Below are 16,721 nucleotides of genomic sequence, written 5' to 3' on the forward strand. Positions count from 1 at the left end.
TGTAGCGAGGTGGGTGTCGGTCTCTTCTCCCAAGTAACAAGCGATAGGACGAGAGGAAATGGCCTCAAGTTGTGCCAGGGGAGGTTTAGATTGGAGATTGGGAGAAATTTCTTCACCGAAAGGGTTGCCAAGCATTGGAACAGGCTGCCCAAGGAAGTGGTTGAGTCACCATCCCTGGAGGTGTTTAAAAGACCTGTAGATGTGGTGCTTAGGGACATGGTGTAGTGGTGGACTTGGCAGTGTTAGGTTGACGGTCGGACTCGATGATCTTAAAGGTCTTTTCCAACCTAAATGATTCTACGATGATCCCTGAGTTAACCACTAAGAATTCAATTGCTATGTGAGCACTGTAATATCCGTAGATGGATTAAATATAAAATCATTTTTTGAATAAGCACTTTAAAGAATTTAAGTGCTTAAATATCTTTGAATGGTGATGAGATTTTATAAATTTACAAGTGAAATGGATGATTCACTTTTCATTTCCATCAGCAAGTCACAATTATAGCACCTACAAACATTTTTTGAGATGCCTAATTTTCAAATGCTCTAACATATGCCTAACACTGAACAGTTCAGCTCATGATGTAAACAGTTTATGGTTATTTGAAAATTAACAGTTCCTAATTAGTATCCCAAAGAAATGAGAACGTATTTTCTGGGACAAGATCATGAAAGAGAACACTGTTGAAATAAATTAGCTTCAAGGAATACAGCCTATATCGTTTTCTTCTGCACTGAGCAAAATCTCATATATACAAAGGGGCATGCTTATTTTTGACCAAATTATTTTTGGTCAACCACACATGCCAACATTGGAAAAATCAGTAATTATAAACCAAAACAGAGTACTTTGTGTTATCCCCACAGAACTGAACAAGCCATATTACTACTGCACAAAAGCATCCATTAACATTATTTATTTAGATATTCAAATGTACTTATTTTGAAGAATTCTTTTGGACATTTTGGGTTGTCATCTACATTGATTTAAAATGACAAAATAAAAGTGGACATTGATTAATAAAGGAAGAATTTTCCTCTAAAACCATGTTTTTGAAACCTAGAATTTTTTTCCTTGACAGATATGAAAAAATAAAATGTAATTACATTTATAGTCTATTCATACGTTTCAGCTATAAATCAAATACTAATAGACTGTGATTGAACTGAAGAAATTTGCTCAGGAAAAATTTTAAAAATTATTATGGGGTACAGACTAAATACCTGTGAATGTACTTTTTTTTAGCAATACTTTATCTCTACATGTTGCATTATCACCATCTACTGTTCATTCATCCTTTTTTCTACAGCCTAGTCTTGTTTAAGAATGTAATTAAATGTCATGCTGCCACTAACCTAAATGGAATTTGAGAGAGAAATGTGACAAGGACTAAATAATTTGTTTATTCTCTGTATCTTTGAAGACTTAACTCCATCAAACACCAAATCATCTAAACCAGGCATTTCTCCATTGTGATTTCATTACACATACTCGATACATTTCACTATTAACTGCTCTCTGCTAATTAATGTTCCCTTTCAGAAAAAGGAGATACCGTTAGAGAACTCAAGCTTGGATGCAGCATTTTCTGTTAAAGCATTATAATATGATTAAACATCTCACAGTTGCCATGTTACATTTCTTCAACTTGCAGCCTTGGGCTACAGCATCTGCCAAAAAGAATTTTCCTTGTATAGGAATTAGTTTAAATTTTGAAATTAGTTTCCGTTAGAAATTCTGAAGAAAGACCCTCATATCACCTGATCTATATGAATCAGTTTACAGAAAACAGACAATTTTGAAGAACAGGAAGTTGCGAAGGGAAACCAAACACACTAATAATCGCTATAAGAATGTATTCCATAGAAATTCAACTAAAACATTTCCTCATGTAAAATTTAATCGGCTCTTCCCTGAATGTAAATATATTTGTTAGCAGAATTATGTTCCTTTCAATGTTGCAAGGATATTTATGTCAACAGTATTGTCCCTTCAGTGGAACTAATTCCCATAAGTAATTTAAATACTAATTGCTGCAACTTTAATGAGAAAACTCACTCTTCCTACATGTCTCTTTCCAGCAGGCGTTTCCTTCAATGTTTATTTCTGACATGCATTGAATTATCTATGGTACAAAAAAAGAAAAGGGGGTGTGTGTAGAAAGAGATAAAAGCACAGTTTATAGCTTTACAAAAGCATATTACTAAATAGTCTACAATCAAAGGCAAAGAGAATCAAGCGATGCTGAGGAAATGGTATATAACTTCTATTGTTAGATAAACTCTTTTAACACTTTCTAGCCCTGCAGAGTATGATACTGTGGTCTTAGAAATCAGTGAAACGTGCAATTCAGAAATGAAGCAACTACCCAGCAACACTGAAAAGTCATTTTAGAACACATGAAGGGCATACCATGCATGTAAGAGAAACAGTGAACTAGGAATTACGTTTACTAATGTGTCACATAAGCACAACCAAAAAAACAGGAAAAAAAGAAGGAAAAATACACTGACTGTCCAGCAAATCTGGAATTTATTCCACTCACTGCAGCAGTTTTCTCATTACAATGTACTGAATGCAACAAAGAGCCAGAGGCTTTTTCTGCATGGAAGGAATGACAACATCCTTGATGCAGACTTAAGAGAAAACACCTTGCCAACAAGGGTAAACTGCAACAAGATACAGTAGACAGGCATAGTCAAATACTGCAAAAACATACTGTACGTTTGAGGCAGGTGGTCACAGTTCAACCTAAAGTAATAATACTGTATCTCTCCATTTTCTTACTAAAGCTAGCTTACAAATGCATAAAAACTAAACATCAGTTTCAAAGACAGAAGTGATCTCAAGGCATTTGCTTAATTACAAAAGCATTCAATTCTGTCTCTGCCGTGCACCTCAAAGAACCAGTAATTTACCAACAATGCCTTAAGCACAATTCTCCACTCAATGTTGAAAATAATGCTTGTAAACACTTTGGAAAACGATGAACTTTAACCATCAGCACCACTCACGGCCTGCACACAAGATCACAACGTTGGTGGGTGCTGCAGCACTGAGCTCCCAGGAGCTCAGCTCTGTGGGGGATGAGATTTAGAGTAAACCCAAGTAATATTTTCTTTAAGGAACTCTGCCTCCCACTCACATAAATTAAAGACCTAGTTAGAATGCACCCCAGTCAAATGGACAAATCCCACTGCAAATGAAACAGTAGGGTACTTAGACAAAGAAAAGTATACTAAAAGGAGAGGGGTAAAAAAAAAAAGTAAAAAAGAAAAACCAATAACAATACCACCAAAGCTCAAAAAGATGACCATGCAGATGTAAAAGTTGTATCAGACGTTGCTGCAGAGCATTTTCACAGGCACCTACGTTACACCAGCTGAACAAAAGGTCCCAAGATATTCTGAGTACTCACCCTTTGCTTTCAAAGAACCCACAGAATATCAGGTTTTACATTTTTTGAAAATGAGGGACCTAGAAATTATAACAAAGGAATTGCTTGCGCAGAGGCCTGCAGCTTTAAATTGCCAAATCCATCACCAACATGGGCAGTATAAAATCTCACATCTGTGCTCTAATGCCAAGCTATCCTGCAGCCCCCACTAGAGACTTAGCCAGCACAGGGACTTTCCAAACTTTCGTAAACTGAGCTCTAAATAAATTGTTCCAGGGTGAGATGGTCCATTTCTTGGATTCCTCTGTGTTGTAACCATCAATTCTGTTGTTCTATAAATTTTAGCAGAGCATCCCTCTGCAAAGATGCATGTATGTGTTTGTAAAGCATAGCTTTACTGGAGAGAGGAACGCAGAGCTGCAGCGGGCTCTAACAGTAGCTTCTGTCTCCTGTGCCTGTGTTGTACTTCGGCACCGTCACATTCCCACTGCAAGGGAGGTCTGCAGCTCCTTAACTCCATATGCCAAAGGCCGGTGAGGAGCCCTACAGTGCCATGCTGGGCTGCAGGAAAAGCTGGGCACTGACAGGGATGCGGGAGGCAAGGACTAAAGCACCTTCCCACACAGTCTCCAGTGAGAACTCCTTTGAATGAGTCCGGGGTTATCAAACCCGTCTCTGAACCAGCATCGGCCTGCACTGGAAATGCTCTGAAACAACTGTGGGCATAGCTGCAACTGCCTACCAAAACTGAAACAAAACATTGACAGTTTCACTCTCTGGCAACCTCCGTTTGCAGGTGTACTCTTAAACTAAGGCACAAGAGCATCAGCCACTCTTACGGAGGTTTCAGCGAGGACTTCGACACTTAGCTAGGTCTTGACTCCCGTAGCATTGTTCACAGAATATGAAAGTCATGCTCAGCCATTCGAGTGGAAAGCTCGTGAAGGCTAACTTCTTAAACTGCTCTAGCTAAATCAAGCAAGACCTTTCTGTCAATGTTCTTCTTACCTCTTATTTGGGGCCAAGAATGCCTGTACACCTTAGTAGCGATGGCAGCTCAGCTGATACACGGCAGCCTGAGCCTTACACAAAGAAGCAGAGGCACACTTGACTGAACCAAGCAAAAGATGGTTCACTAAAAAAGCTTATTTGAAAATAAGCAGCAATCAGGAAGGTCCTATAGGAAATGCACCTTTGTTCAGTTTCCAAGATGATGAATATCTGTTCACAAATCTAAAATGACCTGATGGATTCTAGTTTTAATTTCTAGTTTTTATTATTAAATGAGGGAGAAGAAAAAAGGAAAACAGCACGATTAGATGAACATGCACATGACAACTGGCAGGGAGTCATTTGTTACTGTTTTAATCAATCCAGTGTCAAATGACCATTCCCTTGGAATACCTTCAGAGAGGCAAACAGGCAGCAAACACGGGGATTTAACGATACAGCAATCTGCTGATTGTCACTTGGATATTCGTAAGTTACAAAACTCTTCCACCTTTAGATTTTATTTCATGTGTTATAAGAAGTCATAAATAATTGAAAGTCATGTGATAAATTATTCAGCTAAGTGCACAGTTTCCAAGGAATCATAGCATGAGTCTGGATTAATGGTATAATGCAAGTCAGGCGCAGAAGTTGAGCTGACACCCCACAATTACCACACACAGGAGCAGTCCAGGGAGTTTGGCGCTTCTCAGCGTGTGATTTCCACCACGGGGACATGTAAGTACCTTGTGAATATTTATGAACTAGAAGTCCCTATTGCCTACTGTGTACTTCAGCTGCTTGCCCATGCATGGTTATGAATTAGTGAAACTTAACCCAGAGCTTCACTTGGCACAACTGATTAGGACATTCATTATCTATAAGTGATAGCACTGTCATTCAAGACTACTGCTGAACGTAAATCTCTGCTTGTTGTGGTTTAACCTCAGTCAGCAACTGAGCACCACACAGCCGCTCGCTCACTCCTCCCCCGGGTGGGATGGGGGAGAGAATTGGAAGAGTAGAAGTGAGAAAAACTCGTGGGTTGAGATAAAAACAGTTTAATAATTGAAATAAAATAATAATAATAATGCAATAATAATAATAATAATACACAAAGCAAGTGATGCACAATGCAATTCTGGCTGTGCCCCCTCCCAGCTTCTTGTGCACCTCCAGCCTTCTCAGTCGGTAGAGCAGGGGAAGCTGAAAAGTCCTTGACGAGTGTAAGCACTACTTAGCAACAACTAAAACATCGGTGTGTTATCAACTTTGTTCTCATCCTAAATCCTAAACACAGCACTGTACCAGCTACTAGGAAGGAAATTAACTCTATCCCAGCCAAAACCAGGACACTGCTATAAAAGACTTTGTCTCTAACCATAATTACCTGTTATAATTAACTGATAAGCGACTCAGGGGGATTGGTATAAAAGTGACTGCAGGGATATTACTGTAAAAATGCTGGTTCAATCCTGCTACTTTCTTTATACAAACCAAGTTATCTAATTATTTGGGTAGGTCTAGGTCCATGATGTCCAGAAACAAAAGCAAACTCCTCAGAAATTGAGATAGACTTTTGCAAAATCATATGCAAGCCAAACTGATAAGCGACTCAGGGGGATTGGTATAAAAGTGACTGCAGGGATATTACTGTAAAAATGCTGGTTCAATCCTGCTACTTTCTTTATACAAACCAAGTTATCTAATTATTTGGGTAGGTCTAGGTCCATGATGTCCAGAAACAAAAGCAAACTCCTCAGAAATTGAGATAGACTTTTGCAAAATCATATGCAAGCCAAGAATCTCGAAAACGAGGCGGGGGGGGGAAGGGGACGGGACAGACACCTGCAGACATCCTGCATTTTGAAGATTATTTGTAAATTTAAGTAAATTTTCTCTGAATGTACCAGTAAATTAAAAGCTATACTGACACTTCCTTCACAAAAATTCATATAAACTGTTTCCTAGACACAATATTGAAATGCCTTCCTTCTCTTTATCATTAGAGATTGCATTTGAGCAGGTCATTGAGATGGTAGAGTTTTATAAGACAGTACTGGCTTGGTAACTGCTGAGCTGCTGATACTTTGCCAACAAATGGGTGTGACTTGAATTTCCTATCAAGTAAGATCTGATAAGCTTCAAAGCATTTACATGTTATATGTTAGCAAAGAACTGAAAGTAGATATTGAATACCAAGTACACTGGAAAGTTGTAGAATAATTCATAGTGTAATTGTCCCACCAGTGTTCCAAAATTTTTCCAATTGTCCTAAGTTTAGTAGCTTTGTCTACCAAGGAAAAAATTGTCTGTCTAGCAATCACTATTCAGGGAGTTACCGTCCAGTTTCAACCAAATCTGTCAGAAGGGAGGCAATTTCACAGATCTTAAGATGACCTTATTTAATGATCTAAGTAGGAAGTGCAAGAGCCTTAGTGGCCCCTGGATCTCAAAAGTTACACATTGTTTGAGCTGCCAAATGACCAGTGTATGTATACCAATCATCTCACCTGTGCACGTGCTCAGGGACCACCATGGCTTGACCCATCTCTCTTGCAACCACTAATTGGGGAAATACAGAAGGAAAACACAAATACGGGAGGGATATGACAGGGAAGGGAGAAGCTGGAGCTATGATTAGAGGAATTAAAAGAAAACGGGGGACGTTCCAGAAAAAGGAATGTTGTCATAACATGTGTGGTGAAAAAGTAGGGCTTCTTGCGGTAGGTTAAAGGAACAGAGGCTGCAAGTCTACAGGAAACTAGGCTTCCCTCCTGCCATGCACAGACCAGCTTGTTTCCAAACTATAGAACTGACCCCCATGATATTAGGCTCTAGATGAGGATCGAGCATCTACAGTGTAACTAAAAGTTCTGCTAATATTTAGCAAGATTAAGGTATCAAGGAATGATTTCTCAAGTAGTGGCCCAGTTATTTTCCACAGCCTTGCTACATGAACACAGGCAAACTGTTTAACCTCCCTGTTTATTGCCCATTTGCAAAGTGGATAAAAATACTTCACAGCTCTGAAAAATGTTTTCAGGTCCCAGAATGGTAAAGGTGCTAAATGCATGCAAAGGGTCATTCTTAACAGACAGTATTCCATAGTGGGCATACATGGGTCTTGAAAAGTGACTGAGTAGCACTCTTTATCCTTTGCTAGTAACATTATACAAATGTAAAGAAAAGAAATGACACTTGGGTCCAACTTCATTACTGGTGCAACTTTACAAAAGAAAAAGAGGAAAATGAATGAAAACATATAGGAAGTAGCTTTTATCCAAATTAAAGCTACCATTTTTTCTTCTTAAAAGAGCCAAACCCAGAGCATCTAAAAATTTGTGAAACTCCACTAATGGGCAACTAGTGATGTGCATCCCCATGTATCATGCCTAAATTCAGTTCAAACCCTGGAAAAGATTAAAAACCACAGCAAATATTTGCAGGAGCATCCAATCCTTATTTGGACTCCAGTTACATATTAGCTAAATCAGTTTGCAATTTGAAATAAAGATTTGCCAGAGCTCATTTTAGAGACCACTAGAATGGAAAGACAGTGTCAACATTAAGCAATTCAATCTCAATTTTAGTGAATGTACAGTACCTGGCTCAAAACAAGAAGATTTGCAAATATCTAACAGGGAAAATATCAAATAATACACAAACCAAGCCATCCTGTGTAAACTGGAACTAAGAAGCTTGCTTTCGTACAAATACATCTCTTGTGTTTTACTGACTTTAGGGTCTAAGATGATATAAATTCTGACCATAGTTTCTTCCAAAACTGGGGGAAATTGATGATCTCTCTCCTGTGTGGATTGTCTAGTACATGAGAAACTTTTTTCATAGTGAAGAGTCTCCCAGGTTCTGGCCTTTCTCTTTATGAGAGCATTCATTTTGTTCTCTACTCTGCTGCCTGTTTTCACATAAGTTGCAGGAACTTCTGTCTTTGAGATGTTTAACCCTCTGTCATACTCCAACAGGATCAAAAGCTCTTGTAGAAGATGTACAGTGGATGGCATAACTTTCTACACAAACATGGAAGACAAAAGTCACCTTCCCTAGCCATAAATCTAAAATTAAGAACTTGCACTTTTCTTTTTAGGAAATTATTATGAAACTCAGAAAAGTTATTAATCACGTCTGCACAAAGACGATATCTCAGAATGAGATAAGTGTGATCCTTAAGTCTAACAGCCAGTCTGCGTACAGCGGATGGCATAACTTTCTACACAAACATGGAAGACAAAAGTCACCTTCCCTAGCCATAAATCTAAAATTAAGAACTTGCACTTTTCTTTTTAGGAAATTATTATGAAACTCAGAAAAGTTATTAATCACGTCTGCACAAAGACGATATCTCAGAATGAGATAAGTGTGATCCTTAAGTCTAACAGCCAGTCTGAAATAACGCCATGGTGGCACCATCTCACTCCAGAATACTAATCACTGGTTTGGTTTTCTCCCTCTCCACTGTGGATAATATACCTTAGAAAAACATAAAACATAAGCAATACAAGCAGAGAAGCTATTGCTCAGTAGACTTAAATGTGAGCAGAACCTATGAAAGCATGTTTAAGAATATACAATGACTTGCAACTATTATTTTCTAAAGGAAAACAGAGTTCATCGACACAAGAAGATGCGTTGTATGAATAGGGATTTTCCTGGCTTAGACATTCAGGTGTTTAGCTGTGTCTGTAACCAACAGCTGTTTACAGCAGTAAGTAATTTTCTAGTTGAGACAGGGTGGAATGCAAAATTAAAATGAAAAAGGTTTTCAGAGTCATCTAATAAAAAAGAAGGCAAAATTACAGAAATCACACAGGACCATGAACATAAAAAATTACCAGAAAATACAATTTACAAAAAACAGAAATTAGGAAGTTAAAGCAATAGGCAAGGAATGTGTTGTACAATGCAACACTTAAGAGGGACTTATAGTAAGATACCTACATATGCTATTATACTTGTAGTATGTCATAACCTTATTATTTATAGAGTATGCAACTCAACCACATCACACTGGATGTCTCTGATCTAGTATGATCTCAGAAAGTCAGTAATCCTGATCCCATCCATACACAGAACTGGAGATCATCATGAAGCTGGCGTGTACTTCTAAGAGAGGCAGGCATTGTTGGCCTGAGCAGCGCCATGTGGAGAGTTTTATGTGAAATAAGTCTGTTAACTTGAGGCATGCCCCAAATAATCAACCCTCTCTCCCTTCCAGCTGAAGCAACTCTGTGCATAAGACTTCGCTCACCACAGCTAAGATCCTTGAGGGGTAACGAAGTACAAGGCATGCCCAGAAACTATTTGTAAAATCATGCAAAAGCTTTGCTGAGCATACATGAAATTACATGATAACCATTGTTAGTCTCTGCATTAACTCATTCTGTAGACATTGCACTAATGGAAAATTGAAAGAGATAGCCCCGAACAGCTTCTGTACCAATATCCAAGATGTCACTCTTGGGAATTTGTATTCTTATGATTTATTCCCATGCTCTTTCACCATGCTTTGGACTATAGCAATTTTCAGGAACCTACCTGTGGCTGAGTTCACACTGTATGTAAACATTTGTCTCAGCATGTTCTAGATCATCTCTGAAACAATAAAAATAGACTTCTAATTCTGCTGACGTCATTTGGGACCTAAATATCGCAATTCCTTTTTTTCTGCCAAAGTGTTTTCAGAGCTGTATTAAGATTATTCCTTTTAAAGAGTAAGAAACATAACCACCTATTTTTTCATTCAAAAGTATATATATACTTCCCAATGGAAAATGTAACAGAAGCAGTAACCAGTACAGTTCCATAAGAGATTATTTTCTGATTTGAAAGCAGTGTTGAGAATGTGACTTCTAGTGTATTTTACCACCTTAAGAAACCAGTATTTTTAAATAGAAGAAAGTGTCTACACTCTATCTCATTATGCTACCTGAGCTTTCATGTTCACCTAGGCCAGTATTTTTGTCATCTATTAGCATATAAGTGATAGAAAGTTGGGGGAATCTGCTCTTCAGTCTACCTTTGAGGCTCAGGAGGAATGAATAACTGTGATACACAAGTACCGCCTAGTGATGAAAGGATGAACTGCAGTATTACACCAGCACTTTGGCTTGTTAAATATTTCTGTAGTCACAAAACGAGACCGATAAAACAAAAAAAGAATATGCCATTTGATACTCAGCCTCTGTCCTGAGGATGGCAGAGGACACACTCAGCCTCATCCCTAACAAAACACAGGCATGAAGTGCTGCAGGCAGTGAATGTTTGTTCAAAACACAGTCACTCAGAGTAAAGTTCTCAAAGAAAAATTCTTACGGAAAAAACTAGAGATAATAACTACTTAAAGGCAAAGCACACATTCCCTGTTTTTGAGGTTTGGCAGCTTGTGCTATAGCAGTAAATGTGTGAAGACACACATTTTGCTATAGTGTTAATGTTCTAAGAATAATTTCAGTAATAGCTGAATTCTGAAGGATCTGATAAGCTCAGGTAGTTCCTGTCACCCTATTTGCACGATAAATTATTTTAACAGAAAAAGAAAATGAAAAATATTTTCTATTTTTTTAATGAAAGTTTTCATTACAGAACATTTTTGTAGAAAACTCTAGCTAAGGCTGAGAGAGATCCAAAAGTCTTATAAGCCAGCTGGAAAAAGCTAAGAGCTTAGTAGCCTCTAACCCTAATCCAAGGAGCTGAAAAGCCGTAAATTGATGTAGAAGGAAAACAAGTGAAAGAATTGTGTCCTGGCTGCACATTTATTAAAGCGATATTGCCAAGAATGCATTGTCATAAACAGCAAAAGTGAGGCACAGAAAAAGCTCTTTTATCATACAGTAGCTCATTAATGTGTCCATCAATAAGGACCAATCGACTCCATATTTAAAGGAAGAACGTATTTCTGGCTGAAAAGCACATTGATTAGATGTTTCAGACTTTAAACAAAAAGTCTCACAAATCTTATTGGATAAAACCAAAAATATCCACATTTAAATTTCACTTGGTGTATGTGCCAAACTGATAGGCAAACACAGTTCTACACACCAGGAAGTCCAGCCAGTAATGCATTACCCAGGCACCCAACTTCAAACTCACATACAGAAATGTCAACACTCTGAAAATGTTCTTGTGTCTTTGTGGCTTCAGAATCCTAAAGGGTTTATCAACCAAACTGATGAGACCTGTCCAAATTCAGGCAGGTAAAAAATAAAATAAAATTAAAAAATCAAGATTTGCTAGCAATTTAAAAAAAAAAAAGTGCTATCAGTTAGGTATACAGCAAATGGAAAGGTGTTTACTGGAATTTCTGTAACTATTCCTTCTTGGGTTTCATTTAGAAAACTCAGTTATAAAAAAATAGGACATTAATACAGTACAGTTTCTTCTGAGACCCCTCCAACAATCTGAGTCCTTACAGTGACACAATATCGATTCCTGAAAGCATCCAATTAAGCATTATCAAAAAAACTTACCTACAGTAACTAAATAAGAAATCATCAGAAATGAAGAGGGAAGTCCATTAAAATACATTCAGAAATTCTGACATTTTCGTGCTCCTTTTAAATGTTCCATGCTTTAATGGGCATGTGTAACTGAATGAAGCATTATAGAGCTAGGTATCGCAGTAGCTGGACCTGGTTAGACTAAGGATTCTCTTTTTCCACATTTTTTAAAACAAAAACATCATGTTCATGAACACGGATAAGCATGGGATGGAAGGCAAATGCCCAGCACTTTAGTAAGTGTTCTGAAGAAAGAACTTCAAGAACCAAGTTTATTTATAAAATACAAAGACCTCAAAAATAAACTATACAATTATATTATACACACATATTATATATTGACATAATTATGAAATTATAGCTTATAAATTATAAAGCTTTAAGCCTTTAACAAACGATCCTGTAACAAAGAAGAAGAGCAAATTTGTGAAACCTGGCACATACCTGGCATATACAATCATAAAAATTACCTCGGTTCTGAGTAAATACAAGGGTCTTTTCCACAGCGTATATCTTACATTAGCAACTTGTCCAAGGTATGACACTGGGGAATAGGTAAGTTACAGATATTTTTACCGTTTTTATTATTTGTTACAAAGCTTCAGAGGCATACATCAGAGGCATATGGAGATGAGGGTCTGAGATTTTCTATCTACCTCCACTCTGTCTTGCACAAGTAAATTAAAAAGGACTTAGATAAAAGCACAATAAGATAGACATATCGGATAAACTAGTTTAAACAAAACCAGATTCAGCTGGAATGCTGAATCAGCATAAAGTCTGCTCCTATCTTATGTCCTCACTAAAGTTAAACAATTAAGGCTGCAACATAACTGAGAGATGAGACACAAATACAAAGAAAACATCTACAACACAAGAAATACGTTCCAAACATTTTTATTTAAAGTATGTGAAGGGTTTACTTACAATTCTTCTCCTTGTTTTGCTTTTCTGTCAGAAACCAGATATACACTTCCAAAGCTTCCATTGCCAAGTTTCCTCTGAATAGCATATCTTCTTGCAATCACAGCATCTGAGCAAGCAGAATTAAATCTGGCAACAGTGACATGCTTAGCAGTTTCTTGAAATTTCAGCATTTCTCTGTGTAACAGAAACTACACAAATTTCTCTAGAATGTAGCTTTCAAATCCTTTTACTCTTCCATGGATGTTCACAGGAAACACTTGAAACAGAAAAAAAATTGATCTGTCAATGTATTATTCTTATTAAAATCTTCATTTAATGCTATGGCAGTGCTTATAGTACTCAGCTTGCAACAAAACACAAATTAAGTGGAATCATTAGTTGCTAAGCTGTGGGCAGCAGACTTGATAAAGAAACTCGAGACAATGTGGATGTGACATAATCAGCCTTCCTCTAAATCAACCTTAAATGAATTCACAGAACTGGTAACACAGGGGAAATGAAATGCAGGTGCTTATACATTAATTTATTTAAAAGTTCAAGTGCTTTTTGCAAGGACAACTACACCTGTATTTCACCTGACAGTTCCCCTAGATACAGCACTCTTCCTCACCACCTGTCTTTATACCACCATGGTACTTGACACCAAAAATAGCTGTGTTTCAGGATGCAAGTTTCATGATTTTTGTATATACCGAAGCATAGTCTCCACCCATAATTTGAGTTCGCTCCCATCGATAAATACAAAGCTGTTTTCTCTGCTCTTTCATTTGCCCCTCAGATTCCACCATCTGTTTCAGTGCTGACCTTACAGCTTCTGTGATTCACTACTATCTTCTGCAAATTAGAGCTTCATGGCTACCCACAAGTCTACAAGACTTTCAATAAAACCCAATTCTCCCAAAAGTTTTTCCATTTCTCCTTCACTGTAATAATTCTTTCTTGACCCACCTTTCTAAAAATTTAGCTTTGATTCAAATTCTTGTATAATTGAGGTCCTAATTCTGGAAACATAGGGACTACAAGGGCAAACCTCTAGTATTTCTATGGTTTTCAATAACTGAACGTGGGTTTAGAATAACTTTGTTTACTCAACCTTCCTCATTCCAAATGATAAAGGGTAGGTGTTTCACTGCACATAATAAAACAATATTGCTTTCATTATCTTGCCTTTATATAATGCTACCTGCATCATTTGTGCTTGAGGATCCTTTGGAACAAATAAAGATGTTGCAAGATCCTACAATCAGTGCAACTAATCCTACTATATCAGCACTGCCCGCTGCAGTGCAGCACGCCCACACTGGGTTTGTTCACCATAGCATTTTAACATCAATGCAAGCACTTCAAAATGCTTTTTTTTTTTTGTTCTGGAAAAGACAAATTGCTTAATTTGAAAAGCTGTATAACTGCTGGTTCCAAGTCACTGTCTCTACTTCCTAAACAAACACAGAGCCTAAATGAAGATTACAAATTTGTATCTTACAACAGTGTGTGTGTGCGCAAGAACCTATTTTAACACCCATCTGCTGAGCTGCTGTCACACCGTACCAAAGAGCCTGACATTGCAGTGTCACTATATTATGAAACACAGCCAAATTTTAATTACTACAAGCCACCTTAACAATGATAAAATCCTGTATGTTTTTTAAACAGATAAACTACAAGCCACCTTAACAATGATACAAATCCTGTATGTTTTTTAAACAGAAGTACTCCTGAGATTGTTTCTGTATTCTCTTTCAGATAGCAACAGTGACAAAAATTTTGAAATGCAAATGCTAAACAAAGAATGTCAGCTAGAAAATTACTTCTGTAACTCCAAATCCATCTGAAGAAGCATAAACGGCTCATGTTGAGGGGTGGGGAAGGGAGGGCAGGAAGATGAACTCCATAAAGTATTACATTGCCAGTTCTGGAAAGTTAACGTATTTTTCATTTACTATTCTATTCTCCTAGAAGGTTGCTGTTTTATGGATGCCTTCATAAATTCCAAATAGAATAGCTTTGAAATACGTAACCTTTAGAAATAAATACACTTACAAAAACTGCTGAGCTATCTATTCCTTTTTTCTGGAGAAGAGTCACTTAACTGCTCACCTTCAAATTTTCATATTTACTTGGGCCCTAGGAATATATCACAATCCTTTACACCACAATATCACACTTGAGATCAAGTAGCCCATTGAGTCTAATTGTTGTGCTTTATTTCCAACACTCCCTCTCACCTGCTATTCTCTATGCTTCAATTTCCCTCTATATATAATAATAGTAATAACTATCATATAACTTTGTGAGGTGCTCCGATATCTACTGCTGAACAGTGTTCTATAAGGCAGGGGCCAGTGATTGCCGTTGTGGTGTCACAGGCACATTGTAATGGCACAGAAGAGATGGATTGCTGAGCCACGGCATTTGAAAGAAATACCCTGTAAGAGTCAACAGATTCTAGAGCCTGACTGAACTGGAAGACAGACTGATTCTTCGAGAAGTATACGAACCGGCAGCCTCTCCTACCTCACTCAAACCTTTAGCCCAACCTTCCTTGTATTTTTTACCAGTGTCCATCTTCTCCCACTGAGCAGGTATTTCCCAAGCAGCAGTACATCAATTGCTTCATTAAAGTTCAGAACAACTAGAGATAACTCAAAATCAACTCTCCAGCCCCCTTTTCCTCAAAAACCCTAGTATACCCTATCCAGTAACACTCTGGTAAACAGTTTATGTTCTTAATTTTCTCCACCCCCTCAAGCCCCATTCCAGAGCCTGGCAGACTGCTGATACCAAACCAATGCAATTACGTTGTTTTTTATTTTTCCTTCTTCCTTGGCTAGAGTTAAATCTCCTTCCTCTTTTTTGTTGTAAGCTAAAGCAAAGTTGTTGTTTAGGATTTCATAGTTCTACCTACATGTGCTATGTGCACAGCACCTCCACTTCTTCCCCTGGCCTGACCTTCCTTTGCTTATATAAGTAAAATACTGGTTTTAAATTTCCTTTACATAATCTTCAGGTTTCTTTAGCAATGGCTAACGTACTCTGATGCTTTCTGCCTCCAAGATAAACCCTTCTTTGCCAATCAAGTCCATTTTCCAATTCTATCAGGTTTTCTTTTTATTCCTTAAGAACCCTTGTGCTACATCAACAGTTGCCGCCCCCCACCCCTTGCAGTACAAACTCCAGAGTTTTTATATTTAAACTCCAAATATCCTCAGTATTTACTATGTTCAATTTTTTCCTGCCAATGACTTCGCTGGCCTGCTCCTTTAAACTTTTTGAAAATAAAAAAATAAGGTATTCCTGTTTTTTTCTGTAATTTAAAAAAAACTAACCCTTGAACACTGGATCCACTGTTATTTTCTGCAACGTCTTTATAAACGTAGCCAAGTCTTAAGTAACGTCATCTCAGTTGGCTCAGTTTTTTACTGCTCCCAGAGAAAGGATAAGTAAGAAAGATTTTATTAGCAGTGTCGGTAGCAAAGGAACTTGCAGGTGATGGCAAAACAAGGTCAAATGTACTCGACTATCAAAGAGGCTAATTAACATCTCCCTGACGGACATTCAGGAAGCCGAGATCCCCTAGGATAACCTCGGAGATGTTATTACCTTGTCAATAGCCCGTGTAAGACAAAATTCACGCTCCGAGGGCCTGGGGGCACACACACACAGAGGTATGAAGCGTCCCCGCTTCCCCCGCCCAGCTACCCTCACGCAGAGGGGCGAGGGCGGCATGCCTCCATCCGCTCCCCCTTCCGCACCCCTCCGGGGAAAGGCGGTGCCCCCCCGGGACCCCTCTGGACCCGCCGGCAGGTACGCGACCTCCCCACCGGTTTCTGCCCCTTCAGCGCCCGGCCCCGTGCGGCCGCCAGGGCCGCCTGATTGCACGGGGCAG

At 38.2% G+C, this 16,721-nt stretch overlaps 2 protein-coding genes across 2 annotated transcripts in view; one reads left to right on the top strand and one right to left on the bottom strand.

Moving 5' to 3' along the window:
- The window catches only part of NEK11 (NIMA related kinase 11), a 103,897-nt gene extending 90,869 nt beyond the window's left edge, over positions 1–13,028 (bottom strand). The window contains exon 1 of the mRNA XM_009280467.1: positions 12,836–13,028. Coding sequence (XP_009278742.1) covers positions 12,836–13,005 — 170 coding nt within the window. The 5' untranslated portion in view covers positions 13,006–13,028. The remainder of the gene's footprint in view (positions 1–12,835) is intronic.
- Positions 13,029–16,559: 3,531 nt separating this feature from the next.
- Positions 16,560–16,721, top strand: part of ASTE1 (asteroid homolog 1 (Drosophila)) — a 6,484-nt gene continuing 6,322 nt past the window's right edge. The window contains exon 1 of the mRNA XM_009280544.1: positions 16,560–16,639. Within this exon, the coding sequence (XP_009278819.1) occupies positions 16,560–16,639 (80 nt within the window). The remainder of the gene's footprint in view (positions 16,640–16,721) is intronic.

The sequence above is a fragment of the Aptenodytes forsteri genome, unplaced genomic scaffold, assembly GCF_000699145.1.
Source record: "Aptenodytes forsteri isolate BGI_AS27 unplaced genomic scaffold, ASM69914v1 Scaffold523, whole genome shotgun sequence".
Lineage (NCBI taxonomy): Eukaryota > Metazoa > Chordata > Aves > Sphenisciformes > Spheniscidae > Aptenodytes > Aptenodytes forsteri.